General features: G+C 35.2%; 2 protein-coding genes across 2 annotated transcripts; both read left to right on the forward strand.

Moving 5' to 3' along the window:
- The first annotated feature begins 311 nt into the window (after positions 1 to 311).
- LOC127938605 (WD repeat-containing protein 26-like) lies at positions 312 to 16,069 on the forward strand. The gene is made up of 14 exons (XM_052535323.1): positions 312 to 855; positions 2,080 to 2,179; positions 6,064 to 6,120; positions 7,409 to 7,545; positions 7,763 to 7,860; positions 9,065 to 9,221; positions 9,308 to 9,446; positions 9,623 to 9,763; positions 11,001 to 11,120; positions 11,208 to 11,353; positions 11,443 to 11,521; positions 12,037 to 12,166; positions 12,245 to 12,439; positions 13,911 to 16,069. Exons 1-14 carry the CDS (start codon positions 650 to 652, stop codon positions 13,934 to 13,936), a joined length of 1,731 nt encoding a protein of 576 aa, XP_052391283.1. The 5' UTR covers positions 312 to 649; the 3' UTR covers positions 13,937 to 16,069.
- Positions 16,070 to 16,769: 700 nt separating this feature from the next.
- Positions 16,770 to 24,627, forward strand: LOC127938921 (fasciculation and elongation protein zeta-2). The gene is made up of 8 exons (XM_052535838.1): positions 16,770 to 17,069; positions 17,931 to 18,039; positions 18,124 to 18,240; positions 18,397 to 18,538; positions 19,917 to 20,182; positions 20,464 to 20,539; positions 21,894 to 21,959; positions 22,958 to 24,627. Exons 1-8 carry the CDS (start codon positions 16,852 to 16,854, stop codon positions 22,972 to 22,974), a joined length of 1,011 nt encoding a protein of 336 aa, XP_052391798.1. The 5' UTR covers positions 16,770 to 16,851; the 3' UTR covers positions 22,975 to 24,627.
- Positions 24,628 to 27,447: the final 2,820 nt, after the last annotated feature.

Raw genomic sequence — 27,447 nt, forward strand, 5'->3', positions numbered from 1 at the left:
TATCCAATGCGACTTCCAGTGCATTCAGGCTAACATTTTTTACCTAACATGTGTTCCATGGGAATCGAACCCACAACCTTTTGCGCTGCTAATCCAATACTCTACCACTGAGCCACATGAAAAATAAAAAGGACTATTATCAACAAGAAGAAAAAAACAGGTTCCATATATTTTTTTATAGATTCACTGATCTGATAATCTGTTAAACCATGTATATATAAGATCATAATTATTGATGAATTAATAGTCTGTGGTAAGTTTCTTCGTGCGCCCCCTTTTGGCCGGGCTCCGTCCGGAAGTGAGGCAACAGGGGAATGTCCGGTGACGTCAGCACGTCTGGACGCCATTAGATCTGCAGCTGTTTGGAGAGCAACAACAACAAGACGAAAGACCCTTGTACGGAACGCGCTCTGGACCGCGGGAGCCCGACGCCTCTTTCCCCTCCCCCGGGCTTCACCGGCTTCTAACCACGGCCGCTCTCGGTGAGGAAACTCTGGCCTCCGCTTCCTCCTCCTCCGACTCGGACACCGGCGGAGCGTCGCCGCCCCCGCGGAAGAAGCGCCGAGCCTCGTCGGCGGAGGGAGTAGGAGAGCCCGGTGCTTCAGCAGGCCTTACGTCAGCGACCCACCTCAGCCGAACCGGCACCAACATGCAGTCGAACGGGACGGGACAGGAACAGAACCACCCGGCCAGCGCGCAGAACGGAGATGCCAACGGCCTCCAGAGCAACGCAGGCTCGGCTTCGGGGGCCTCCGGGACAGGTTCGGGTTCCCTGAAGAAGAAGAAGCGTCTGTCTCAGGCGGAGGAGGACGTGATCCGCCTCATCGGACAGCATCTGAACGGGTTAGGGCTGAAGTAAGTGTCGCGGTAATGAAGAGTACCACCGGACCGAGTCGGTTCTGTTTTGACAGATCGCAGATTTTGTAGCCGATATGTGATCAACGAAGCGAACTCTCGACGAAACATCGTGTTTTATGACAGTCAAAACCTTTATAGTCTGATAAAATGACATACAGATATCCACAACGTAATCAGTTAACGCTAGACACAAAGAGACTTGCGATCACAGATGACAGCACGCCTGTCAAATATTTGTCGGGCCCCGAAAACATATTTGAGCTTTAATAGTGTCAAAAGTAACGTACAGATAAATTCAGTACATATCAACATCCCTCTGGCGATGTATCACATATGTGTTTTTACGCATTATCAATTGATTTTGACATTGTGTGTTTGCTTTAATGGCGGCTGTGGAATGTGTGTGTGTGTGTGTGTAGCAGCTGGTTTACATTAGAAAGAAGCTCGAATCTAATTTTAGTGAGATCTGCTAAAGCCATCAGCTGTCACTCAGATTCAAACACCAAAAACGATCGCAATGCATATCAGCGTACTTGAAAACTCACGTCCAAGATCTGGACTGCAAGATGAGCTGAAAACGTCAGTAAAAACTGAAAAAACATCCATCCCCTCCCCCCTTACACAAACACACACACACTCTTTCTCTTTTGCAATCATAGCATGACGTCATTCTGTCAGACCCTGCATTCAAAACACTTTCTAGAAACCTTCACCTGTCTGTAGCATCCCAGTCACCACCATCATTTTCATCAGCATGTTTGAGCTTGTTTTTCAGTCTTTAATAACCTAAAAATATATTTTCAGAAATGTTCAATTCTGAATATAGGACCACCACATGCCATAATAAATCTATATGACACACGTAAGAGTTACGATGTGGCAGAGTAATGCAGGTAATTACATATAAATTCCCATTGAACCCCTTCAGCGATGATTATTTTCATTATTTAGCAAGGCATTAGTGTGTTAATGCTTTAATGAAACAGGTAATGCATATGTTAGGAACACACAAGTTAATAGATGGCCTTTTAACTTTATTATTCATGTCAGATAGGATGCAAACAGTACTTGAGATGCCAGCTGTTGTTTTACTCCGAGATATAGCAATTAGAAACAATCAAGATTTAGTTATTGTTTTCACTACAGGTCAGATAAATGAGAAGGGTTGAATGCACTGTGATGCATTGCTCATGTTTGTGAGGTCTCTCTGTCTCTTTCCAGTCAGACGGTGGATTTGTTAATGCAGGAATCTGGCTGTAGACTGGAGCATCCATCAGCCACAAAGTTCCGGAACCACATCATGGAAGGCGAATGGGACAAGGTGAGCTTATGCCAAGCATCATATCATGATTTTGAGTCAGAAGTTATTGGGAGGGATAGTCACCTTTATCCTGAATCGGTCAAAGTTGACAATATTTTCATGCCATATGTGATGCATCAGTGCATAGTAAAGAAAATGTTTGTCCTCATAACCTTTCATCAAAATAAGAGTCTGTATTTTTTGGCAGAATTTTAACCTTGTTCCAATTCTTATGAAAAGTCTTTTCATTTTTTTAAAGTTTGAAGTTAGGCCAGATTTAGTTTTAAATATATTTAATCATAGATAGACATATATATATATATATATTTTTTTTACTTTTGTAATTTGTTTTTATTATTATTTGTTGTTAACAATTACATTTTTCTATTTTTCACTTGTCTCTAACCATGAATATAGCTCTGGTAGCTGGGATGGCACTAAATATAACGATAATAAACAAACAGTTTTTTCCAGTAATTTCCTAGCGGATAAAGTGGCTACTTTTCCTCATTAAATCTCTTACAGTGGGGAAAATATTTATTTGATCCACTGCTGATTTTGTAAGTTAGCCCACTTACAAAAAAAATGAAGGGTCTAATTTTTATGGTAGAATTATTTTTATGGATAGAAACAGAATACCAGCCAAAAAATCCAGAAAAAAAACACATTATATAAAGTTCAGAAATAGATTTTCATTTCAGTGAGTGAAGGAAGTATTTGATCCCCAAGCAAAACATGACTTAGTACTTGCAGAAACCCTTGTTGGCAAGCACAGAGGTAAGACGTTTTTTGAAGTTGGTCACCAGGTTTGCACTCATCTCAGGAGAAGTTTTACTCCCCTCCTCTTTACTGATCCTCTCTAAATCCTTAAGGTTTCTTGTCTGTTGTTGGAAACTCACAGTTTCGGCTTCCTCCACAGATTTTCTGTAGGACTGAGGTCTGGAGACTTGGCAAGGCCACTCCATGATCTTAATGTGCTTCTTCTTGAGCCACTCCTCTGTTGTCTTGGGGGTATATTTCGGGTCATTGTCCTGCTGGAAGACCAATCCATGATCCTTCTTCAGTGTTCTGGCTGAGGGAAGGAGGTTCTCAGTCCATTTGCCTCTAAATGCAGTGAAGTCGTCCTGTACCCTTAGCAGAAAAACAGTCCTAAAGCACAGTGTTTCCATCTTAGTGCTTGACGGTAGGGATGGTGTTGTTGGGGTTATTAAGATCATTAACAAGCTCCTCCCGTGTAGTTCTGGGCTGATCCCTCACCTTTCTCATCATCATCTTTGCCCCATGAGGTGAGATCTTGCACAGAGCTCCTGACTGAGGCCGGTTCATGGCTGTTTTGTATTTCTTTCATTTCTGAATAATCTCACAGTTGTTTCCTCCTCACCAAGCTTCTTGCTGACGGTCTTGTTGCCCATTCAAGCCTCGTCTCTGAATCCTCGGACAGATCTTTGGTCTCGTCTGTGGTGGTGGGAGAGGTTGGAATGGAAGATACAGATTGTGTGGATGGGGCCTTATACACCTAACAAACTGACATTAGTGACCTGTTTACACCTAGACATTTCATGTGTTTTCGCTGAAGGGATATCTATCTGATTTATCAACGTTTGTTGAAACATTTCCAATTACACTTGGCCACATAGATGTGTCATTTAAGAACGGATGTAAATCTAATCTTCAATTCCCGCACTACATTTCAATTTTAATGGAGTCAACAAAAACAAAAGATGAGCACTGTATTTTATTAGTTATCAGCTCATTTAAATATCAAAACCCACAATAATAGAGCGCGCCATCATCACTGGAAAGTTTGCACATCTGCTTGCTGAAGAAATGCACTTCAAACTTCGGTACATTATCACTGTCATATCTGACTATAGTGTCATGTAGCCTATAACACGCTTATTATTTTGAATGTTTTGAGAGGAGTAAAATTTACATATGTGGTTTCAGCAACCAGATGCATTTACACTTGTCCAGTTTAATCTGGAATGCATCCCGGACACTTCCTGAAGTGGTTTGAGTGATCGGATTTTTATGTCTCGAATGTGTTTGAATGTGCATTTACACCTGGTCTTTTCACGATTCGATAGCTATCCGATCAGAAAAAAGGCATGAAGTGACCAGGTGTAAACAGGCCCCTAAGAGGAACTTCTTAAAGTGACAGGACTAATCTGTGTCTGTGGAAGCCAGAATTCTTGCTGGTTGGTAGGGGATCAAATACTCATTTCACTGAAATGCAAATCAGTTTCTAAACTTTTATATAATGTGTTTTTCCTGGATTTGTTATTGTTAATATTCTGTCTCTATCCATTAAAATAACCTACCATAAATATTACAGACCCTTAATTTCCTTGCAAGTGGGCAAACTTCAGCAGGGATCAAATCCTTTTTTTTCCAGTTTCTGTTTACATTTAATTGTTTAAATCTGAATAATAAAAAAGGATCATAACATTTTATCGATTAAATAATTTATTATATTTTAACACTTATAGTTCCATATCATGTTTTATTTTTTCAGAACTTCAGTGTTGTCTGTTTACATTTTTCAGGTTTTTTTTTAATGATAAAATATTTATTTTATGGAAAATGGTGGTAATCTAATTAATGTATACAACTTGAACAATTTAAATAATCTTTTAAAATAAAATTTCAATTTCAACAATTCCTTACCATTTTGGCAAACAAAGTGCTACCCAACAGAGATTTACTTTTTTTAATTAAAACATCTTAATTACAGTTTTAATAATAATAAAAAACAATAGTCGTGGAAAGCATAGGTTTTTTTAATTGTGAATGCTGTGTCATGTTTATTAAGGATGAGCATGCAGACTGATGGGTGAACTGTAGGTCAAAGGTCATGTAAATGTCTATGTGGGGACGGTGAAACGTCATAAAAAAAAGCTTAATTCATTCTGATTTTGTGTGCATATAGATTTGTTCTTCTCTATCTTTGCCAAGACTTTAACATTTTGATTCTTTAATGCAGCAGTTGTAAGTGTGATTTAAAAAAAATAAAATAAAAATGAATTCGACCGTGAATGCATGTCTTTCCCTTTCTGTACACTTCATGAGTAAACTGAAAGAAAAGAGTCTAAAGCTGTTTGAAAAGTGGACTCTCATTTTTGACTGCAGTGCAGTTTAAATGGGTGGAAATAAAAACGATCCAGTTATGTTGTATTTCATCCAGGAAGAAGCAGGTTTATTTGAGAGAGGGGAGTTTGGACTGTTGAAACCAAGCTCTCGGGCAGAAGCAACAATCATGTCCAACCTTTAGGGAAATGCTTTTCAGAGCTCATGGTGGAGTAAGATAAACTCTAGAAATGATTTGCACATTTAGTTGATCGTGCTTCTGGCTTGAGGAACTGTTTGGACCGCTGAAGCAGAAGGTTTAATTTTCCTTGTCTTCTGGCTCCCTGAACTAACAGTGGCAAAGCTGAATCCTATTTTCCACCTTATTCATTTCTAGTTTTCCATCTGTTTAGAGAGGTATATACTGCTTCTTTTTTCTTTTTGTGCAGAAAATGCTGATGAATTTTGAAGCAATAGTACAATCAAATAAACTAATTCATAATGTACTCTCTTTCATTTGTCTCATTATCATTTTGAACAATATATCTATTGTTTTAGAATTTAAATCTGTGTTTTGCTTATTTAATATTTCTTTAAAATTCACAACACTTTTGGTGTTTTGCTATCTAAGATATTTAGACAATTGAAGAGTAACTGAAGTGTCCAGGGGCTATTATATTTAATTCCAATTAATTTAGTTTTTTAGGTTAACATGACTTATTTTGTCTGAGCTTGAGTGTTTTTAAAGTAAACCCTATATGGTTGATGGTGATATTTTTCCTCCCAAAATGCTGGATGAAAATACTGAACTAATGCTTTTGTTTCTTTGTGGGACACAGGCAGAAAATGACCTCAACGAGCTGAAAGCATTGATGCATTCACCCAGCGCTATTGTGGTAAGAGCACCGGACTGAGCTTCTGTAGTGTTGTAGAAAGGCTTATTACCTCGCTAGTTTGTAACTAACTCTTGTGCTTGATTTGGTTACACCACGTGATCTTAAATAGTTCAGCCAAACTTTAGATATGGAGTAATTTAGCATTACATCACTTGCTTACCAATGGATCACCATCAACAGTGAATGGGTGCCGTCAGCATGAGAGTCCAAACAGCTGATTAAACCATCACCATAATCCACAAATGATCCATACTGCTCCAGTCCATCAGTTAACATCTTGTGAAGAGAAAAGCTGCGTGTTTGTAAGAAACAAATCCATCTTTAAGACATTTAAACTGTAAACCATCGCTTCTGGTTCAGAAGTTCATAATCCATATTAATGCTTCCTAGAGTGAAAACATTCAGTAAATATTCATTTTGGCCTGAACTGTTCCTTTAAGGCAGAACATGACTAGTGAGTTGTAAGCGCTATGTAAAGTAATGCATAATCACAAAATATGACATTTACCCCTGATCAAATATCAGCCTTCAAATTAGAGAACAGAAGTTGTTGCTTCTCGTGTTAAGGTTGATTCTAACTTAATTTGTCTCACATCATTTTCTGTAAAAGTAAGTTTGATACTTTATCAAGAAATAGTGTAATTAAGTATTTTATATGGGAACAACAATCAGAAAATATTTGAAGTTGATGTAAATAAAAACTTGAGTTGACTTTATTTGACATGCACATTGAGGAATCGAACGCTGTTTAGATCAGGTTTATTTTGAAGAGCCGTTTATTCACATAATATTCTGTTAATTTAAAATGTAGATGAGTGTAAATGTCAACATTAAATATTTCTAAAGTAGGTGAAGAAATTAGCTTTTTGATGTGATTCACTATCTGCTGTTTTATTTCATCTGAAATTCTTCCAGAAATATTTAATTTATGGATAGAATCATTTCCATGGTGCGACAGAAAAATTTGGCATATTATTTTTAACGTAGTGCCCCTTTATGTACAGATGGAGTGACCACTAGTAGTTTTTAGTGTAGTTCTGTGAGTAAAGGCCAGTCTTTCCTTAAAAAAATAAGATTTAAGTGAAACATCTTTAAAAGAACCCAGTTGTCTTTGCATTCACACTGTCTGTGTCCTTAAAAGGGGGCTCAGATTTTGTGCCATTTTACTTGTAACCATGTTTTTAGTTGTGACTGTTGTGTGAATGTTAAGTGGATTATTGAGCCGTATATTTGAGAAATGTCACTGAAGTGCTACTGAAAGTCAATCTTTCTTCGATCTCTCTTCTAGCGGATGAAGTTTCTGTTATTACAGCAGAAGTATCTGGAGTATTTGGAGGACGGAAAAGTTCTGGAAGCTCTTCAGGTGTTGAGAGGAGAGTTGACTCCGCTCAAATACAACACCGATCGAATCCACGTGCTCAGCGGGTACTAAACACCACACACACATGCACATTAACATACTCCACTTGTAAGGTTTACTTGGTATTGCTAAAATTAAATTTTGCTGTATAGACTTAGAATGTCATTTTTATTTCCAATTTCCTACTGTTGTGCTCTGAAGAAAGTGAGAGTCATTTTGTGATTGTCTGTAATGGCTGTGACGTCTGTCGATGGCTCACTCTGATTGGCTGTGTGTTTTTAGGTATCTGATGTGCAGTCACGCTGAGGATCTGAAGGCAAAGGCTGAATGGGAGGGAAAAGGTGCTGGGTCACGATGTAGATTATTGGACAAACTCCAGAGTGAGTGCACAACCACAAACACACACATATATTTACAGAGCTATATAAGTGAGGACACACCATAGACTCAATGCATTTTTATTAGGGATGCATAATATATCACCCCAATTTTGGTTACGAGCCAATATGCTGTTTTATTGAGTTTTTCCACTGCCATTATTTGTACAATATTTATAAAATTAATATAATTTGTTATACTTTTTTCATTACACATAAAAGAAAACCGTTTTGCATTTTTTGAATGGATTGTTATTAACTGTCACCCCGTTTACTTCACTATATTACAATTAAATCCTAATCTAATCACGACAAACTATATACCATTGGAAAGGTCTAAGACTCCTAAATAGATATTTTACCAATCTTTTTTGTTAAAAATTATGTAGGGAAAGTAATAGATTAATTTATGGCAAGAGTGCACCTCAAAAAACTCCATCATATTAGAAGTTCTGACCTTTGTCCAAAAAAAAAAAAAAAAAGTCTTCTTTGTTGCCTTTTTCTCTATCACACTTTAGATATCATCAGATAATCACTTGATAAATCACTTGAAAACTTAAAATCTCAACCTATTTCAAAATCAAACATTGCGTTACCATGAAAATGGTAGATCAAAGTCATGTTACAAAATGTTTTCAGTCATGAATTATACAAATTTAGGGTAACACTTTAGAATAAGGTTCCATTAGTTAATGTTAGTTAATGTATTAATTAACATGAACAAACAATGAATAATACATTCATTACTGTATTTATTCATCTTCGTTAATGTTAGTTAATGAAAATACAGTTATTCATTGTTAGTTCATGGTAATTCACAGTGCATTAACTAATGTTAACAAGCACAACTTTTGATTTAAATAACGCATTAGTAAATGTTGAAATTAACATGAACTAAGACTTATAAATGCTGTAGAAGGATTGTTCTTGCTTAGTTCATGTTAACAAAACTAGTTAACTAACATTAACTAATGGAACCTTATTCTAAAGTGTTACCAAATTTAGGTTTGGATCATGCACTTTTGCACAGTTACCAGGTTAAGGACATCTCAGAAAGGAGAATTTGTCCAATTTCGCTCAAACTGTGTGGTGGCAGATTTTTGTTCTTCAAGTTTATAGACACAGTCTTTCGTTATTCACACTGTTCTCTATTATTTTCAGATCATGTATCTAGATGTATAATTGTGTGTTTGTGTTTGTTATTTAGCGTACCTGCCCCCGTCTGTCATGTTGCCTCCTCGCCGGCTGCAGATGCTGCTCAGACAGGCCGTGGAGATGCAGAGAGATCGCTGCCTTTACCACAACACCAAACTGGACTCCAGTCTGGACTCTGTGTCCTTACTGCTGGATCACGTCTGCAGCAGGTGTGCCACGTTAACTCTTTCTAACGCACCCCTCCGTGACTCCGTCCTCAGAGATTTCACAGGAGCGGCTGTTCTTGTGTTTGCAGGAAGCAGTTTCCCTGTTACACGCAGCAGATCCTCACAGAGCACTGCAGTGAAGTCTGGTTCTGCAAGTTCTCCAACGACGGCACTAAACTCGCCACCGGCTCGAAAGACACGACTGTGATCATCTGGCAGGTGGAGCCGGTGAGTGAGGATGTCTGTCACATGCAACAAAACATTGCTCTGTTTGTTTAAAGAAAGTTGGTGATTTTAAAGTGACGGTGACCCTTTTTTTTTTTTTTTTTAAATGAACCTAATCTTGAATAACTTGATTTAAAGAGACTCGATGGTCAGGTATGAATGTGCTCTCTCACACACAGGATTCGCATCAGTTAAAGCTCATACGGACTCTGGAGGGTCATGCGTACGGTGTGTCGTATCTCGCCTGGAGTCCTGATGATGTTTACCTGATCGCCTGCGGCCCAGACGATTGCTCTGAGCTCTGGCTGTGGAATGTTCAGGTAAACACAGCGCACATCTCTTTTTTGTAAGTTTTTCCCATTAATATGCATTTTCTGGATTTTAGCATGAGATTTTCCCAATGTAAAGTTGCGTACAAGTCAAAGACGATGAGTGCACATGAACCTAGCTGAAAATTTGCTAGAAACCAAAGATTTAGTCAATAGTACTCATGGCAGAAGAAAATTGGTATTTTATTGTATTATAAATTGTAATGATGGATGTGTGCTATAATTTAGTTTCTGTAGATTGCTTGATGCAGAATCGGTGTTAAGCATGATGGGAAGTTTAAAACCTCACTCATTCAGCCACATTTGAGGCTGACGGCTTATATGACATTTTCCATCATTCTTTGTGGCTCATCAAAAAGGATAATAAAAAAAAAAAAACATTTTTAGATAAAACATTCATTGTTTAAAACACTACCTTTGCTCTTCAGTTTGATGCATGACGCTTATGTAAAACATATTTAACTTACATCATCATTATTACAACATCCACAATCTCAAATAGGATCACGTTTTCAATTATGAAAGAATATTTATTAAGAAAATGTATTAATAATAATTTAAATGTGTATTAACCCTCTCAAGGCAGGCGTTGCTGATTTGCAACAGTTAAAAACTAATTACCTTATTACTCCAGATACATATTTTATGTATCTGGAGTACTAAAAACTTGTTACTAAAACTTAATTTGAGCCTGAGAGGGTTAAAATAACATGATGATTAATAAAGCTTAAAAGCTATTAGAAATGATTACATATATATTTAAAAATAAAAAAAATTTGAAAACATTTTTTTATAATTTATTCCAACAATGTAATCTTTCCATTTACTGGCTTTAAATCATTTTAATGATTAACACTTTCTAAATGGTATTAATAAATAATTAATAAAGAAATTCAGATTAATGAAAATAAAATTGTGTAGAAGTTATTTTTTATGTCAGAAAATCTTGTTAAATTGTATTGTATTATTCATTAATAAATTATTAAAATTAATTTATATTTTAAAATGTATTAATTTCAGAATCTTTTTCCAAATTCAAAATTATTTAAATATCTATTTATTACTTTCGAATTTTTTTTTTTATATCTGTGTGTTAGTATGTTATTTATTTTTCTATTTATTTTGAAATGGTGTAATAAATCTCAATAATTGCCACAGTGTTTTAGATGTAGCCTTCATCTGTAGCTCAGCTCTGACCTCTGACTCTCTTCTTCCACCTGGCGGTCAGACAGGAGAACTGCGGACAAAGATGAGTCAGTCTCATGAGGACAGCCTGACCAGCGTGGCCTGGAACCCTGACGGCAAGCGCTTTGTCACAGGAGGACAGAGAGGGCAGTTTTACCAGTGTGTAAGTTCAGAACGCACTTAAATAGGTTTGATTGTGGGATTCGCCAGGCTTCTCTTTAGTAATGAGTTGTTGGTTGTGATTGGACAGGATCTTGACGGAAACCTGTTGGAGTCGTGGGAAGGCGTGCGTGTGCAGTGCCTCTGGTGTATGGCCGACGGCCGCACTGTTCTCGCCTCTGATACGCACCAGAGGATCCGTGGATACAGTTTCGAGGACCTAACAGACAGAAACATGTAAACAGCTGTTTGATTTGACTTTCAGTCGCTTCTGAGTTTTGAAATCTGTCTCTGACCTTCTTCTTCTCTCTCTGTCTGTACTGTAGAGTTCAGGAGGATCATCCTATAATGTCTTTCACTGTTTCCAAGAATGGAAGATTAGCTTTGTTAAATGTAGCAACTCAGGTAAGCCCATGTGTCTCAAACATACGTTACATATAATATCCAACAATATCCAAAATGTTTACTTTTTCTAATTCATGTTTTTAGAATATTTTCTTTATCATAATAATCAATTTTTTCATATATTTCTTTTTTTTAAATACATTTTCACATGATTTTTATTGTAGCTATATTGCCTTTTATACATTTACTACCTTTGAATTAAATTGTGTAGTTTTGATAATTAAACTTTTATATATTTATATATTTATATATTTATATATATATATATATATATATATATATATATATATATTTTATGCATTTATTTTCAATAATTGTTTAGATTTTTTGATTTTATTAAGTGATGTTTTATTAAATAATAATAAATATTATTAATAATTCCTACAGTTATTTTTTTAATTCATTTTCAGTTATTTTTGAGATTATTGCATGAAATTGCATTGCAGCAATGTTATTCTTTTCATTTAGCATCTTTCTATTAAATTGTGTTGTTCTGTTGTTTGTTGATTATGCAGGGTGTTCATCTCTGGGACCTACAGGACCGTGTGTTGGTCAGGAAGTATCAGGGTGTGACACAGGGCTTCTACACCATTCACTCCTGCTTCGGTGGACACAATGAGGATTTCATCGCCAGCGGCAGTGAAGGTACTTTTGTTTATTCCTCAGCTTCTTTCTTCAGGTGTATTTCGAGTGAATCTCACTCAATCTTGCTGTGTCTCTCAGATCATAAAGTATATATTTGGCACAAGCGCAGCGAGCTGCCGATCATGGAGTTGACGGGACACACACGCACAGTGAACTGTGTCAGCTGGAACCCCTGTATTCCCAATCTTATGGCCAGCGCTTCTGACGACGGCACGGTCCGTATCTGGGGACCTGCACCCTTCCTGGACGCACAAGAGCAGGACGGCCTCAATGGTACAGACATACTCTCCAATCACAGAAAATACAGGAAGTGTAAATGCACTGAGAGTCAGAGCTTCTATTCTTCAGATTCATTGATAATACTAAATACAGACTGATGGAATCAAAGTTGAAATCATTATTGAGTTTCAAAAATGTTTTTAAAATGAGCATGATTTAATACACATTCCTGTTCATAACGTGAGTGTATTATTCACAAAATGTAGATAATTATACAGTTATAATATTATAATAATGCAATGTAATATATATAATGTTATGAATTAGATTTTTTTATATTTATATATACTTCCAACTTCCAACTGCCTGCCATAAAATAAAATATTTTTTTTTTTTACAAAAAAATAAAAATGTAAAAAGTTGAAGAAAAAAAATTCATTGTTTATTAAAACAGTTTTTTGGAAAGTATTGAGTTATTTATTTTATTGCAGAAGATCCCACTCATTTTTTGTCATATCTAATTGAATGCCCTGTTTCATATTGAAATGCTTTGTTACAGAATTAAAATGGGTTTTGTCAAATTCCTTTGGAGAATTTAAGCATTACTGCGAAACTATATAACTACTTTGCTACAGCTTAATCTTTTTTGAGGCTGTCAGACATTCAGCCAGTCGTACATTATTTGTAGTTTTGTCATGAATGCATAAACTAGCTTTTTCTCTATAAGGAACAGAGACTATTTTGTCACTTAGCAATATTTCTAGAGAATGAGACTTACAAAAGCCCAGTTGATTTCACTGTGTTGATGCGACTGACGTTTTTGCACCAAGGAATATTTGCTCTGATTACAGTAGTCAACATTTGATGTGGATCAAAAACGTGAATCAATGTTGTGAATCTAAGGCAAGACATTTTAGGTTTTAGGACAACTTTGATGAAAGGTTTTGATCCACTTTAAATGTTGACTGCTGTAGTCGCTATTTAACAGGAGAGTAGACTTTTTAATACAACACTCTTCTAAAAAAAACTGAAGAAAATAAAATAACCTTTGCTTTATTTGTTTGTCATTTATTTTTTGTTTTTTGGAGTCTAAATCACTCATATTTTACACACTCTTGTTGAAAATTTTGCAGTTGTTTTCTCCTCACCAAGGATGCATTTATTTGAGCAAAAAAATACAGTAAAAAAAAAAAAAACATTTAAACTGCTAAATATTAAAATGAAAATAAAATGTAATTTATTTCTGTGATCAAAGCTGAATTTTCAGCACCATTACTCCAGTCTCCAGAGTCACATGATCCTTCAGAAATCCTTCTAATATGCTTTTTTTGCTGCTCAAGACACATTTCTGATTATTATCCATGTTAAAAAGCAGTTGTGCTGCTTGATATTTTTGTGGGAACTTCTTGGATGAGTAAAAAATTTCAAAAGAACAGCATTATTTGCAACAAATCTTATGTAACATTATAAATGTCTGCACTTTCACTTTTGCTGAATAAAATGTATTTTTCTCTCATTTTCTCAGAGAGTTGCAGCAGTATGGACAGTTGATGGCAGCCCTGGAACAGATGACTTGTTGCAACAGAGAAAAACACAATTACAGCATTGTCCTCCTCCACAACGACACACGAGTCCAAATGCGAAAGAGATTGAGAGCCTTGTTTTCAGGTGTGCGGAGGCTGATTCGACGGATCTGATCTCTTTCCCTCCACGGGATTCCCACATTATTACCCTTTCATTAGCCCGAAGACAAGAGCTGGAGCGCCCGGGCGGCTGTAGAAACTCACACTCAACCTTTTTCTCTCTCTCGCTCTCAATCCTCCAGCGGCAGAAGACGAAACACTTTTTTTTAAAGAAATACTAGTCCTAGCAATTCTCTCTTTCGTTCCTTTAGCAGTCGATCAGCTTGGGCTTTAGTGTTGATGATGGAGTGCTGTAGTTTTTCTGTTTGTTTTTTTTATCTCTCAGAACATAAAAAAAAGCATTGGTTTCAACCGTCTCCCACGTCATGCATCAGCAGGGGTCAGAGGTCGCCGTTTCGTTCTCTAAAAGAGAATTCTGCTTCAGCCTCCCTCCTGTAGCAGAGCTGTGTGTATGTGTTTGAATGTGTGTGCGTGTGTGTGTTCAAATGTGCCTAAAGTTGGTGTACGTTCGCATGTGGCACTGTTCTCACACCAGCGTGAGTGTGTCTTTTGTTTAGCCGTACAAATCATTTTAACAGAATCTGATCGAAGCACAGAGACCTTTATCTGTGGAACAAAAACTTGAGAACCATTTTTTTTTTTTTTAAGAAAGCTAATAGCGAAGTTCCTTGTATTCACCACTTACCTTAGAGATGGGATTTGAAAGAGAGACTGTAATGTTAGTACAAAAATAAATTGACTTTGATGGTGAAACGCACAGCTTTAAACAGAGATACTGTGACACTCAAAATGTCAATCAGATATTCGGCTCCTGATGAGGAGTTTGTGGTGTATAAATGACCTATGCAGAAACGTTTGAGCTGAGAGCCCCCATATAAAGTTTCTCACAGCAGCCATACCAGCATTAAAATAAACCGTCTTCAAGCGCACTACAAATCCACGATGATTTGATCCACGCGAAAGCTCTGCCTGTACGCTAGTTCAGTTACATCCACACTGTCACGTTCCCTGATCTGAGCTGTTTACACCAAATATCCAGCTTCTGAGTCCCCTTTTGGAGAGAAATATTTGCTATGGACTGATATTAAATGTTTGAAAAGAAATGCTTTTCTGCCTGTTTTTATGGAAGTTTTTGTTACTTTTTTTGGTTTACAATATTTTTTTGTTATTGTCGACTTTATCTCTGTATCATTATATTAAACTATAATCAGATAAATTGTCTCCTCTTTTTTTTTTTTTTTTTTTTTTTACTTTTAAGAATTATTAGCTTTTTTTTTCTTTTCTTTTTTTATAAATAGTTACATTAACCATAATTTTAGTAACATCCACATATGCTTTCCACAGTCATAAGATGGTGCTAAACTCCCCGGCCTTTGCCTCACAGGTGAAAGTTCATTCGGAAATCCAAATTGTCCAGAAATTCTTTTCTAAAGTTACGTCACTTTAATACAGATACATTTTTAGGGGTTTATCCTTGCCAACCTGACAGCTTGTGGAAATAATTAGAAGCAATTATTTGAGAACAATTCCTGGATGATTTTCCAGTTACTAAAGGTTTGTAAATGGATTTTGATATCGAATGGCTTTGAATAGGTCACTTTTTAGTTTTAATTGAATTTTGCCTGTTTACTTGAGGACCATTTTGTGCCATAAGCTTAAAAATGGAATACAATCTAAACAATAATTGGCCGCTACTCGGACCAGGCTGATGCTTGTGCACTGTGACACATCTTTGCTGTTCATTTAGCTGATATGAGAGCAGTTTCTTTGGCTTTTACTTCTCCACATTGTTTTAAAGAACTAAATACAAGCCTGCTGGTTACAGCAGTGGACATGTTAGTAATGAGTATGATGATGGGGGTAGTATTGTTACTCTTGTACTGTGGGGTTTGTGTACTTTACGAACCATATGCAAGAGTGTCTTTCTTTTCCAGCTAACTCTCATGTTTGACTGAATCAGACGTGTGAGAAGTTTTCCTCATGATAACTGCTCCTGTACAAAGGGCATCCGTTTGCATTAAATGTGTTATTTCAAAAGTGATTGTACTGTTTTGTATTGTTGTGTAGGGGATGTGTTATGTATGCATATTTTCAATAAAGCATTCAGGGTTTTGAAACACAAAGAAGCATTCCACCTGGTCTGCATGGGTTAAACTGTGCCCCTTTACCTTCACAGAATATTTGGGTACTTTTGGTTATTTGGTGACAAAAATAACCCTGCTACAATAAGGCAGAATAGTAATAGTGGCAGATGTACAATAATTTTTACATAAAATTAGGACAACTACAAAGAATATTACTTTAATACTTCTATAAAGACACCATATGAATTTTTTCATAGCATTTAAATACTACTTTTTTTAAACTAAAGATATAATTACAATTAAAATCAATATACAAATATTCATTATTTACACGAAATAAAATAATAAAAAATGCGTATATAAAACCTGTAATGACAGTTATGATCCAAATAGAACTAAAAGTAATAATAACAAATGCTATTTTTAAATAAACATTGAATAAATAACATCTTACTGCAAACCACAATACATTTATTTATTCATAAACCAAAGATAAAACCAAATAAACAAACCACAACATTACAAATTAAATTAAATAAATATTATTATTTAAAAAATAATAACAGTTGTTACAGGTAAAAGAGGTAGACATAGTTATTAATAAAACAGATCCTAATATCTTACTTGAAAGGAGTAAGTTTGTGAAAGCGACTTAGTGGTGTTTGCGTGGCAGCTTCGCCCCGCCCCCTACGTCCTCTATCGCGCGCGCGCACGCTGCCTCCTGTCGTCCGCTACAGTCATGGCGGCTCCGGTCGCTCCTCTCGATGAAGACTGGGCGGATTTTAACGAATTCAAAGTAGCCGAGTCGCACACCAGCTGGACCGCGGCACCGGAGAATTCACCGCAGATACTAAGTTTCATATCTTTCGACGAGACGCTGAGCGCGAGCTTCCCTTCCTCTCTCAGCGCGTGCACGAACTTCTCAGTGAGTGAGTCCGAGCTGCTGCGCGACGACGAGTGAGTAACAAAAACATACTCCAAATATTATAACAACGTGAAATATGGCATGGAGTATTTCATGTTTTAAACCGTAAATATGTTTGTGTAAATATACTCGCTCCAGTTTTAATTAACGTTACTGAAATGAGAAGATAAATAGTGGTTAGGTTTCATATTTTTTTGCTGTTTATTTACACTACAAAAGTACCATGATTTACTGTGCTAGTACCCTGGTATTCTGGGAAATACCTTTATTGTAAGGGTATTTTGCATATGTCATATTAGCATAAAACTAAATATTTTTGTTTTTTTAATTAGGAGTCCAAAAAACACATAGGGTGAACACAAAACACAACAACAAAACACAAAAACAACAATAAAACAGCAATATTTCTGAAAAATAAGCAGAAATGACAAATGGGTAATAGTAGAAGTATTTAAATAGTAATAGCATGTATAATTATAATGATGATCATATTTTTTTAACTAAATATTAATCTCATCATACTAAAGACATTACTGAGAGAAATCGAGTTACAGCTGATATTTATGTATATTTCTTTTATCTAAATCTTATTGATTTACATTACAAGCGAACAAAATTTGAAATTACTTTCGGCCATATAAATATCAGCAGCTGCATCAAATTGCATATTTTTCCAAATCAGAAGCCTGATTACAGACAAAAACGTACATGCAAACTTTTTTTCGGATTTTGTCTAATTGTACAATAAACTATTCTATTTGAAAAAAAAAAAAAAAAATCATATGTTCCACAGGGTTGAGTGTATGAAGCCATAACCTGCATTTATGAACCTTATGAAATCTGGTAGATACTGTCTTTCTAATTAATTCTTCTGTTTTCTTGTTGTTTCAAAGGATATGGAACACTCTGACGGAGAACTACGGCAATGTGATGCCAGTGGACTGGAAAACATCTCACACTCGTTCACTTCACCTGCCCACGCTGAACATCAGACCTCAGGAGGTGAGATTCATGTGTCCATCCATTCATGCCTCTCTCTTTCAATCAGTACAGACAGAGCTCTTACTGTACGTGTGTGTATTTCAGACGGGAGATGTCAATAATCTTGATGTGTCTGATGACGAGGAGCTCCGAGATCAGATGGACATGCACACCATCATCATCTCAAGTGTGAATGAGGAGCCGCTGTTCACTGCAGAACAGGTTTATACACTTCATACCTTTGAGACTAAATTAGTGAGGGCCAGTTATAGATGCAATAATAACTTTCCTCGATCATTGAAACCTGTTAACAGCAGTTGATTTAATGCCGAACATGATTTGGGTGTTTTATAACCTCATAACCTGTGTGTTACTCAGGTCATAGAAGAGATTGAAGAGATCATGCAGCAGTCTCCAGACGACGAGGAATACGAGAGTCCGTCTCAGTTTGACCTCTCCTTGATGTCGCATGAGTTACATGTGCTCACACAATCCACATCCAGAAGCAGCTGCGAGGAGCGTAAGTACTGCATGTGTGTATTCATGGCTTTTTAGTGTCAGCTGAACCCCTTTTGACCTAAAATATTTCAAGTTAATATTTCAATAATTTAACTACATTTTTGCATGGTTCTCTGATTTTAGTTAATGGTCATGTAGCATCCAGGTATACAAATAAAATATTTAATCTTTTTGTTGTTTTATTTTAATTTGTTTTTATTTGTAAGTCATTTATTTTAATTTTATAATTAATGTCTCATATTTTTGTATTTTTATTAAATTATATTTTTTATGTTTTTACATTATTTATTCATTCATATACATACATATCTAACTATATACAGTGCAGGCCAAAAGTTTGGAAACATTACTATTTTTAATGTTTTTGAAAGAAGTTTCTTCTGCTCATCAAGCCTGCATTTATTTGATCAAAAATACAGAAAAAAAAATAATATTGCGATATATTATTACAATTTACAATAATTGTTTTTAAAATTATTATACTTTAAATGATCATTTATTTCTGTGATGCAAAGCTGAATTTTTAGGATCATTATCACATGATCCTTTAGAAATCATTCTAATATGATGATTCATTATCAAAGTTGGAAACAGTTCTGCTGCTTAATATTTTTTCAGAACATGTGATACTTTTTTAGGATACTTTGATGAAAAAAAAAAAAAAGAAGCTATAATTATATAATATAATTATCTTGTAATAACAATATACACTACTGGTCAGTAATTTGGGGTGAATAATTTTTTTTCTTTCTTTTAAAAATAAAATAAAATCAATACTTTTATTCAGCAAGGATGTGTTAAATTGATTTCCCAAATGGCTTCAATTTATATTATATTACTTTTCGTTATTTATATTAAGAGGATGCCCAGTTAATTGAAATCTTATATAAAATTGTTATATAATTTATAAATATAGTTTTAGATATATAGTTTTTATATGAGATTAAATGTCATATTGCAGTTCAAATCGCAGTCACAATACATTGTAGATAATTTTAAAACGAAAACGATCAAAATAAAACACTTATGTTTTATCTGTTTACTTGCATGCCATCTGGCCATCTGACCATTGACCAACATCAGAGAAAATGCAAATGTGTAATTTAGGAATTAAAATAGTAACTGAAATTCTCACGTATTCTATGTCTTTTGGGGTTTGGTTGATAAAAAAAGAATAAGAACCCATGCACTGGCATGTTTTTGTAGTGTATTTTACTAAAAAGTACTTTTGAGGGATGTTATATTGGAAGTTCACACAGATCTCTGTCAGAGAGTAGTGTTGAAACGAGTGTGTTATGAAATAACAGTGCTGTAGAAATGAAGATAAGCTTGTGTTTTTGAATGACTGCAGACGTTTTAGTCAATCGTTTCTGTCTCAGGGTTGCGTGGTCTGTGCGTGTCTGAGCTGCTGGAGCGTCTGGAGGAGGTGGAGCGACAGATCCGTGGTTTCTCCGAGGAGCTGATCGATCAGCTGGCGGTGAGGGAGGAGCTGGATTATGAGAAGGAGGTGAAGAACACGTTCATCTCGGCGCTCATCGACGTGCAGAACAGACAGAAAGAACATCGAGAGCTGCTGAAGAAAAAGAGGAAGATAAAGGCCACAGGCGGCAATCAGATTTCCAACCGCTCACATGTGCCAGGAACCGTAAGGATGCTAATCACTCATTATCAAAAACACACAAAAATCCCAGCCGCAGAAATCTCCAAAGCTCTGCGCAAAACCCTCGTCTGTTCAATTACCAAACAATTTGGCTAAATTCATAATGCTTTCAAATATCAATACTAATTTAGCTTGCCATGTTTAAATACATTCAGGGAAAATCTGTTCTCGGAGAATTATGATATATTTTTTGTTCATGTTCTGTCATTAAAAAAAAAAACTTTATAAAAATGGCATGTTTTTGATTGTCTTTGTCTATTTTCCAGTATTTGACGACGGTGATCCCGTATGACAAGAGCAGCGGAGCGCCGTCTGTAGAAGACCTGCAGATCCTGACCAAGAGTGAGTCAACGTGTGTCTCTGTTTATTAACATCTCTTCAGGGGGACCCAATTATGAATGTACAAAAATGATACTTTGGACAGGCCATTTCTGTGAACTTCCGATATATGTGCTTAAAAAGGTACTCCACCACAAAATTACAATTTAGTCATTAATCACTCATAACTTTTGGATGAAAACCTTGAGGCTTGACATTGTCCCATAGACTGCCTCGTATATAACAGTGTCCATAAAAGGTGTGAAAAGTCGTCGTCAGAATACTCCATCTGCCATTAGACATGCAATCTGAGTTATATGAAGGGACAGGAACACTTTTTGTAAGTGAAAAAAACGACTTTATTCAATAATTCCTTTGTCCATGGTCTCCTCTTTGTCACTCCATATCATTAAAATCAGTAAAGCCGGTTCTGTGATTAGTAGTAAATCACCATCACCTGCTTTCAGATTGAGCAGCTTTCACTACACAGAGCCGTAGTTCTCTGACAATTAGGCAAAATTGCCCTCATAATCGCAGATGAATCGATATAGATTTCGAACACAATATCGCCTAGCTTGTCAGAGAACTACGGCTCTGAAAAATCTGAAAGCAGGTGATGGTGATTTACTACTAATCACAGAACCGGCTTTAATGACGAAATGCGTATGACAATTGAATGGGATTAATTGCACAGCCCTACTATGGGACAGTCTCAATCCTCCAGGTTTTCATCCAAAATATCTTAAATTGTGTTCCAAACGACATGGGGGTAAGTGATTAATGAAAACATTTTCATTTTAGGGTGGAGTATCCCTTTAACATGATCTTTTAAACTGTATCTTGGATTAGTATAGTTGATTGTCATTAAAATATTCAATTATAATTTAAATATTATTTAAGTTATATAATGTAACCAGCTATTTGGAGTTTTGAAGAAGAAATGTATACATTAAATTTATCAAATGTTGCAGCAAAGACATTTATAATGTTTAAAAAGAACTCAGTTTTTAATAAATGCTGTTCTTTTTAACTCTAAAAGAGTTCTATTTATTTATTAAAAGAATCTTGAATAAAAGCAGCAAATCAGCATATTAGAATGATTTCTGAAGACTGGAGTAATGATGCTGAAAATTCAGCTTTGATCCCCGGAATAAATGTCATTTTAATATACATTCAAATAGAATATTTTGCTTCTAGTACATTCTCTTAATAGTAATTTCCTTCAAAATCATCATGGTAGTGCATATTTTGAATTCTATAATTAATTAATAGTAATCTAAGAGTGATAGTAATTTAATTAATAAATCTAAATTAATAGTGCACGCTCTATAAATCAGTGAAATGTTGCACATGAATAATTGTGTCTGTGTTTCTCTAGTTCTTCATGCCATGCGAGAGGACAGTGACACAGTTCCTGCTCTTCTGACCAGCTACATCCTCAAAGGTAGGTTATGTTATTTCAAATGAAGATGTCCCAAAAGGGATTACATTTTTTTTTACCTCATGTCTGGGGATCATTTTGTCTTCAGACCATAGAATAGAATAGCCTTTTATTGTCATTGCACTGTGAAGGTACAACGAAATTAGGGGTGCTCCCTCACCCATCAAGATACATAAAAACAACATACATAAAACAATGGCAGACAAACAAACAATATTCACTCATAAATGTAATAATTTAATATAAACAGTAATAAATATGTGCTAAATAGTATAAAAAGTATATATATACACCTATGTCTTCCTAACATTTTTCATATACATAGCAGCTAATAAAAATCTTTGATTATCTATAGTTATTTTAAAAACAAGAGAATGCAAAAGTACTTGACTTATTGCCTTGGGGCGATTAAGAATTAATTTCATTTAAGAGCTTGTGTGTGTAAAACCATGAGTATTTGCAGTTCGTATAGCCCAGGGGAAAAAAAACTGTTTGTCATCCTACTAGAATGTGATTTGGTTGACCTGTACCGTCTCCCTGAGGGCAGCAGATCAAACAAGCGGTAGGCAGGGTGTGAGGAATCAGTAGCTAAATAACCCCATCAGACACACAAGTGAGTGTGAAATAGATTTTTGTTGTGTGTAGTATTTGTTGTTTTCTCTGTGATGTATGCTAGGAAACATTATTTGTCACATGAGAAAGAAGATGCGGTGGAAATAACACGCATCAGAACAACTACAGTTCTTCTGAAAGTCTCTTATGCTCACAAAGGCTGCATTTATTTGATCAAAAATACAGTAAAACCAGTATTATTGTGAAATTGTTTTTTAAAACAGGCTTCTTTGAAGAATCAAAAAGCAGCATCTATTTGAAATCTCTTTACTGGCACTTTTGATCAGTTTAATGCATACTTATTCCTGACCCCGCACTGACCCCAAAATTTTGACCTTTATTTATTTTTTTTTGGCTTTTACTGATCTATCCTTTGTCTGTTGTTTCAGTGTTGTGTCCCACGTAGTGTTTCTGGAGCTGAAACGAGCAAATCTCATCGGTTCGCCGGATGTCCGATCATCTGCATCTCTCCAGATGATGTTCTTCTCTGATCTTGCACAGAACTGACCCGCCAGTGGCATTTATTTCTCAGTTTTGTTATGTGTAGATGTAATTGTGTGTTTGAGCATGAGTGCAGTATTTAGTTTATTTCTTAATGCAATTCACATTTCACTTACTGTCAGATTCCACTCTATTATCCTAGTGCAGCTGCCGTAACTCATGCACGTTTGCATCGTATTTGGTTTGTTTTAGCGCGGATCTAGATGCAAGTTTCCCTCTTTCGATATTTCCATCAAATTAAATTAGATTTCAGGAAGTCTAATGGCTAAAAATCATAGAAATTAATGGATTTTAATAATTGAAAAGCAATCTCTCCAGCAAAGGCTGGTACAAATATTTGTGTAGGAACTGTAAAATCGAAAGGTTTATCAAATTAGAATGAAATAGTTCAGTCATGCTGAACAGAATTAGTGGTTCTTAAAAACAACCTGATATTCATTAAATGCATTTCATTGCCAGTTAATAGATCGTCATACTCAGTTTTTGTTCTATTCGATCAGTTTTCTAACTTCTCTCTATAACAGTATTAATACTGAGTTGATGCGGCGTGAACAGTACGAGTATTTTCTAGCAGTTGTTGTGGAATCTGTGAGATCTCAGTGGTGAAGAAAGGACCAGATCTCTGGACTGGATTTCTGTTTGAAGGTATGAAGAGCTAAAACGCACACATAAAGAGATAAACACGTCTGTCTGTTCTCACTACGGTCCTGTAAGATTGTCTCTAGTGTATTAGTTTTTTGTTGAACGATTGGAGGTGATATTTTTGTATGTGTGACTGTCAAATCTGATTGTTGTTTTTCGATGGAGAGATTGAGATTACGTTGTGTTGATTCCTGCAGATGCATGACCTTAAGGAAATAGTTGATGTATGTAGGGTGACAGTTTTCAGCCAATTTCTCCGTTTAAAGGATTATTTCACCCTTAAAAAACTGTTTTAATTACTTTTGTGCATAGAAGTCCATACAGATCATGTGCCATATTTAAAATCATCTTGAAGGCATTCAGTCGCTTTTATATTTAATTTAATATTTTTGTGTTCCATGAAATAAAATCATGGACCATTAATTAAATTTCTGAGTTAACTACTACTTTAAACTCAGCCATTTCTGCATGTGAGGACTAAAACATCTTGCATGTCTCTGTTCTGTGGGTTGAAGGGAAGTCATTGTTTTTATGTTTGTAAAGCATTCAGAAAAGTAGAAGTTGCTGCATGCACTTTCAGTTGGTCTAAAAGGGAACAGTTTTGTAGAGCATGACATTTGCGTGAAGCGTTGAACTACAGATCTTCATCGTCGGATGCTCGTGGCCTGATTCAGAGGAATATTAGGAGTGCACAATAAATCAGGGTACACATAACAACTAGAGATTATTATATATTTTTTACAAGCAATAATGAAATGCTGCCTTGTCGAATGCATTAAATTTTGTATGTTAAAATGACCTTATTTTTAATTCTGACCAAATTTTTTACATTAATGGTCCTTTTGAATTAGAAATTTATAAGCAATGCATTGTATGTAGCAGAGCAGTTTTTAAATAAAAACATCTGTTAATTAAACCTGCTGTGCGTTTGTCTTGAATTAATGTGTATATATATATATATATATATAATTTAAGTTTATTCTTTAATAAAATATTCTATATTCGTAAAAATGTGGATATTTTATATTTAAATGTTTATGTATTAAATCCTTATCACGGGGTTGCATCAAATACAAACTTAGCTTTACACTGATAACTTGATGCATTTTTCCATTAATTTTCTTATGAATTGTCTTTTTTAAGGCAACAGCATTAAAAAAAATTGCAACAAATGGAAATCACCATATTTCCCCAGTTAATTAAAGTACATAGACAAACTTAAAAATGTAAAAATGCACTCAGTTACATACTTTTCAAGATGAGAAATCTGAATATTGGATAATTCAGACAGACTGAAAACTCTGGTTTGATTTTGTTGACACATTAAAGGCTTTTACAGAGGGCATTTTGGATCTTTATTTAAATACGAAAATCAATGCAAAAGTTGTATATTTAATATCTTTATTATGAAGTAGGCTCTTGCAATGTTCCCTCTAAAAAATATTTGGGGCAAACCTGTACAGCACATATAATATAATAAAACAAATATTGTCTTAATTCTTTTACAGTTAACTAAGCATCACCATGTAGTTTGCACACCATTACACCTGTGTGTGACTGTAAATGTCTCAAGAGTTTTGTTATCGCTCTGTGCTTATCATTTCCACTTACTTAAGCAACATGTGAAATTTCTATTTGTAATTGTATTTGCGTTGGCTCTCCTGTTGAGTTATTTCACCCACAACCATTAAAGTATTTGATCTCTACAGCGACTGATTTGATGCACATCATTCTCTTTCAATGAAACCTGTAAAATGCATTCATCGGTTCATACTGGTTTCATATCAATGTCCGCTGTATAATCATGTTTCCTCCTGTTGGTATCACGAGTCCATAAAGTCCCAGAGCAGTTCTGAATTCACCAAAACAGTTCAGTTCATTTTCCGCTCCGTTCTGAGATGATGTTTGGAGACAGTGCTGATGATGAAGGTCAAAGGTTGGTGTCGGTGAACATGGTGTGTTCCTTCCTGACTGTGCTGAAGCCTTTGATGGTGTCCACAAACTCCTCACCTTCAAACTGACAAACATACAACACATCATCAATATCATATTTCAGGAAAAAAAGAAAAAAATGTTGTCCAACAGCAGTAAGTGATGTTCTCACCAGGCCGCTGTCGAGGCGTCTGAAGTGTGGCTCCCATGATTCCTCGTCTTTCTTGTCAATGAGCTGACTGACGCTGCGCTGTAAAGGGTTTTGTGTGTACAGACCTGAGACTGTCACCAAACCATCTTCACCTTCAGCAGAAGGGTCCTCCATCACTTTACTCTCAATCACCTCCTGCACATGTGAGAAGAGGCTTCAGCAATCCTTCAAATGACTTTTAGAGCAACAGCTTCTGAACACACTAAAATGGAGCTAGTAAAATAAATAATTTTTAAAAGCATTAAAGCATTTTCATTTTATTTCATTTTTGCCTTTAAAAAGTGGAATTTTAAATGTATCATATTATGCATTTACAAATATATAAATATTTTTTACAAATTAAAATAAAGTCTAAATGAGATAAGTTTTAGATTTCTGTCAATTTATAGCTAGTATTTATTTTAGAAATTGTATATCATTAACTAAAATTAAATTCATAAAAATATTTTTCCATTACCTAAAATAAAATAAACTTTAAATCATTTCATTTTCTCTTTTAGAAAAGTGGAAATTCAAATGTATGATTTAATGATATATTAAACTTTTATATTTTTTTTTAACAAAAAAATCTGAAAAAGCTTAGGCCTAGACTTTAGATAGACATTAATTTAGATCTATATTTATGTTGAAAGCAGAGCTATTCTTGACAAACTAAAACCATTTAAAAAATGGTTTAATTAGCGGAAATAATGAAAATTTAGAAAAACTATAGAAATATTTGAAAAGGAAATACAAAAAGCATAACAAAATTATGAAAACTTTAAAACTAAAAAGAAAACTGAAAATATAAAAATAAAATCTAATAAAACATTAACAAAAGGTCAAGTGTGTATTTCTTTTCTTTTTGTATATCAAAATTGCACCTCCTGTTCCCATATTACTGTTTAAGCAGAGACAACTTATGTTTGGGGTCATTATTTATTCCACTTGGTGTCGCTAGTGGTGCAGATTTTTTTATGAATATAAAAATAACATTTGCACAATTTTATTGTTAAAGCTAACTAATATGACTATTTTTGCAACACGTGCATTTAAATAAAATAAACGTCTGACCTCCATGTGCATGGTGAAAGCTTTCAGTGTGACGCTGTTCGGAGAGCCCACGGTTTCTGGAATCGTGTCGAACTGTGAGGAACAAACCTGTCATTAGATAAACCCCTCACCCTCAGCAGGATCACAGGTGACTTACAGCCTCATCGGTTTAGGACAAAATTTTATCAAAATCATGTTTAAATAGAAAAACAATGGAGAACGTTCTCAGAACTAGGACAACGTTCTTTCAATGTTATGAACAAACATTCTTCCAATAGCGTAACATTTATAAAACATTGTTCAAAGTTATCAAGTTCTCAAAACGTTGTTTATACATTGTAAAGGACATTCATCTCATCTAATGTATATGTTAATGTTATTATTTATAACTTGTTTCAGAACGTTGAGGAAAACATTCGAAATGTTTGCAAAATGATGGATAATAAAACATTCCCTTAATGTTTTCTGTAAAAAAAAATGTAAAACTTTTACATTAAAAATGTAAATCTAGTAAGGCAAAATATCTAAAACGAAAAAGCTTTGAATTGGAATGTTAGCAAA

The sequence above is a fragment of the Carassius gibelio genome, chromosome A20 (assembly GCF_023724105.1).
Source record: "Carassius gibelio isolate Cgi1373 ecotype wild population from Czech Republic chromosome A20, carGib1.2-hapl.c, whole genome shotgun sequence".
Classification (NCBI taxonomy): Eukaryota; Metazoa; Chordata; class Actinopteri; order Cypriniformes; family Cyprinidae; genus Carassius; species Carassius gibelio.

Excerpts from the sequence above, each read along its gene's own strand:
- LOC127938605 (XM_052535323.1), top strand. The coding sequence starts at position 650 with ATGCAGTCGAACGGGACGGGACAGGAACAGAACCACCCGGCCAGCGCG. Across the intron at positions 6,121-7,408 it reads ATTCACCCAGCGCTATTGTG|CGGATGAAGTTTCTGTTATT; the intron begins GTAAGAGCACCG and ends TCTCTCTTCTAG. Across the intron at positions 9,222-9,307 it reads CTGGATCACGTCTGCAGCAG|GAAGCAGTTTCCCTGTTACA; the intron begins GTGTGCCACGTT and ends TTGTGTTTGCAG.
- LOC127938921 (XM_052535838.1), top strand. The coding sequence starts at position 16,852 with ATGGCGGCTCCGGTCGCTCCTCTCGATGAAGACTGGGCGGATTTTAAC. Across the intron at positions 17,070-17,930 it reads GAGCTGCTGCGCGACGACGA|GATATGGAACACTCTGACGG; the intron begins GTGAGTAACAAA and ends GTTGTTTCAAAG. Across the intron at positions 20,183-20,463 it reads GCTCACATGTGCCAGGAACC|TATTTGACGACGGTGATCCC; the intron begins GTAAGGATGCTA and ends TCTATTTTCCAG.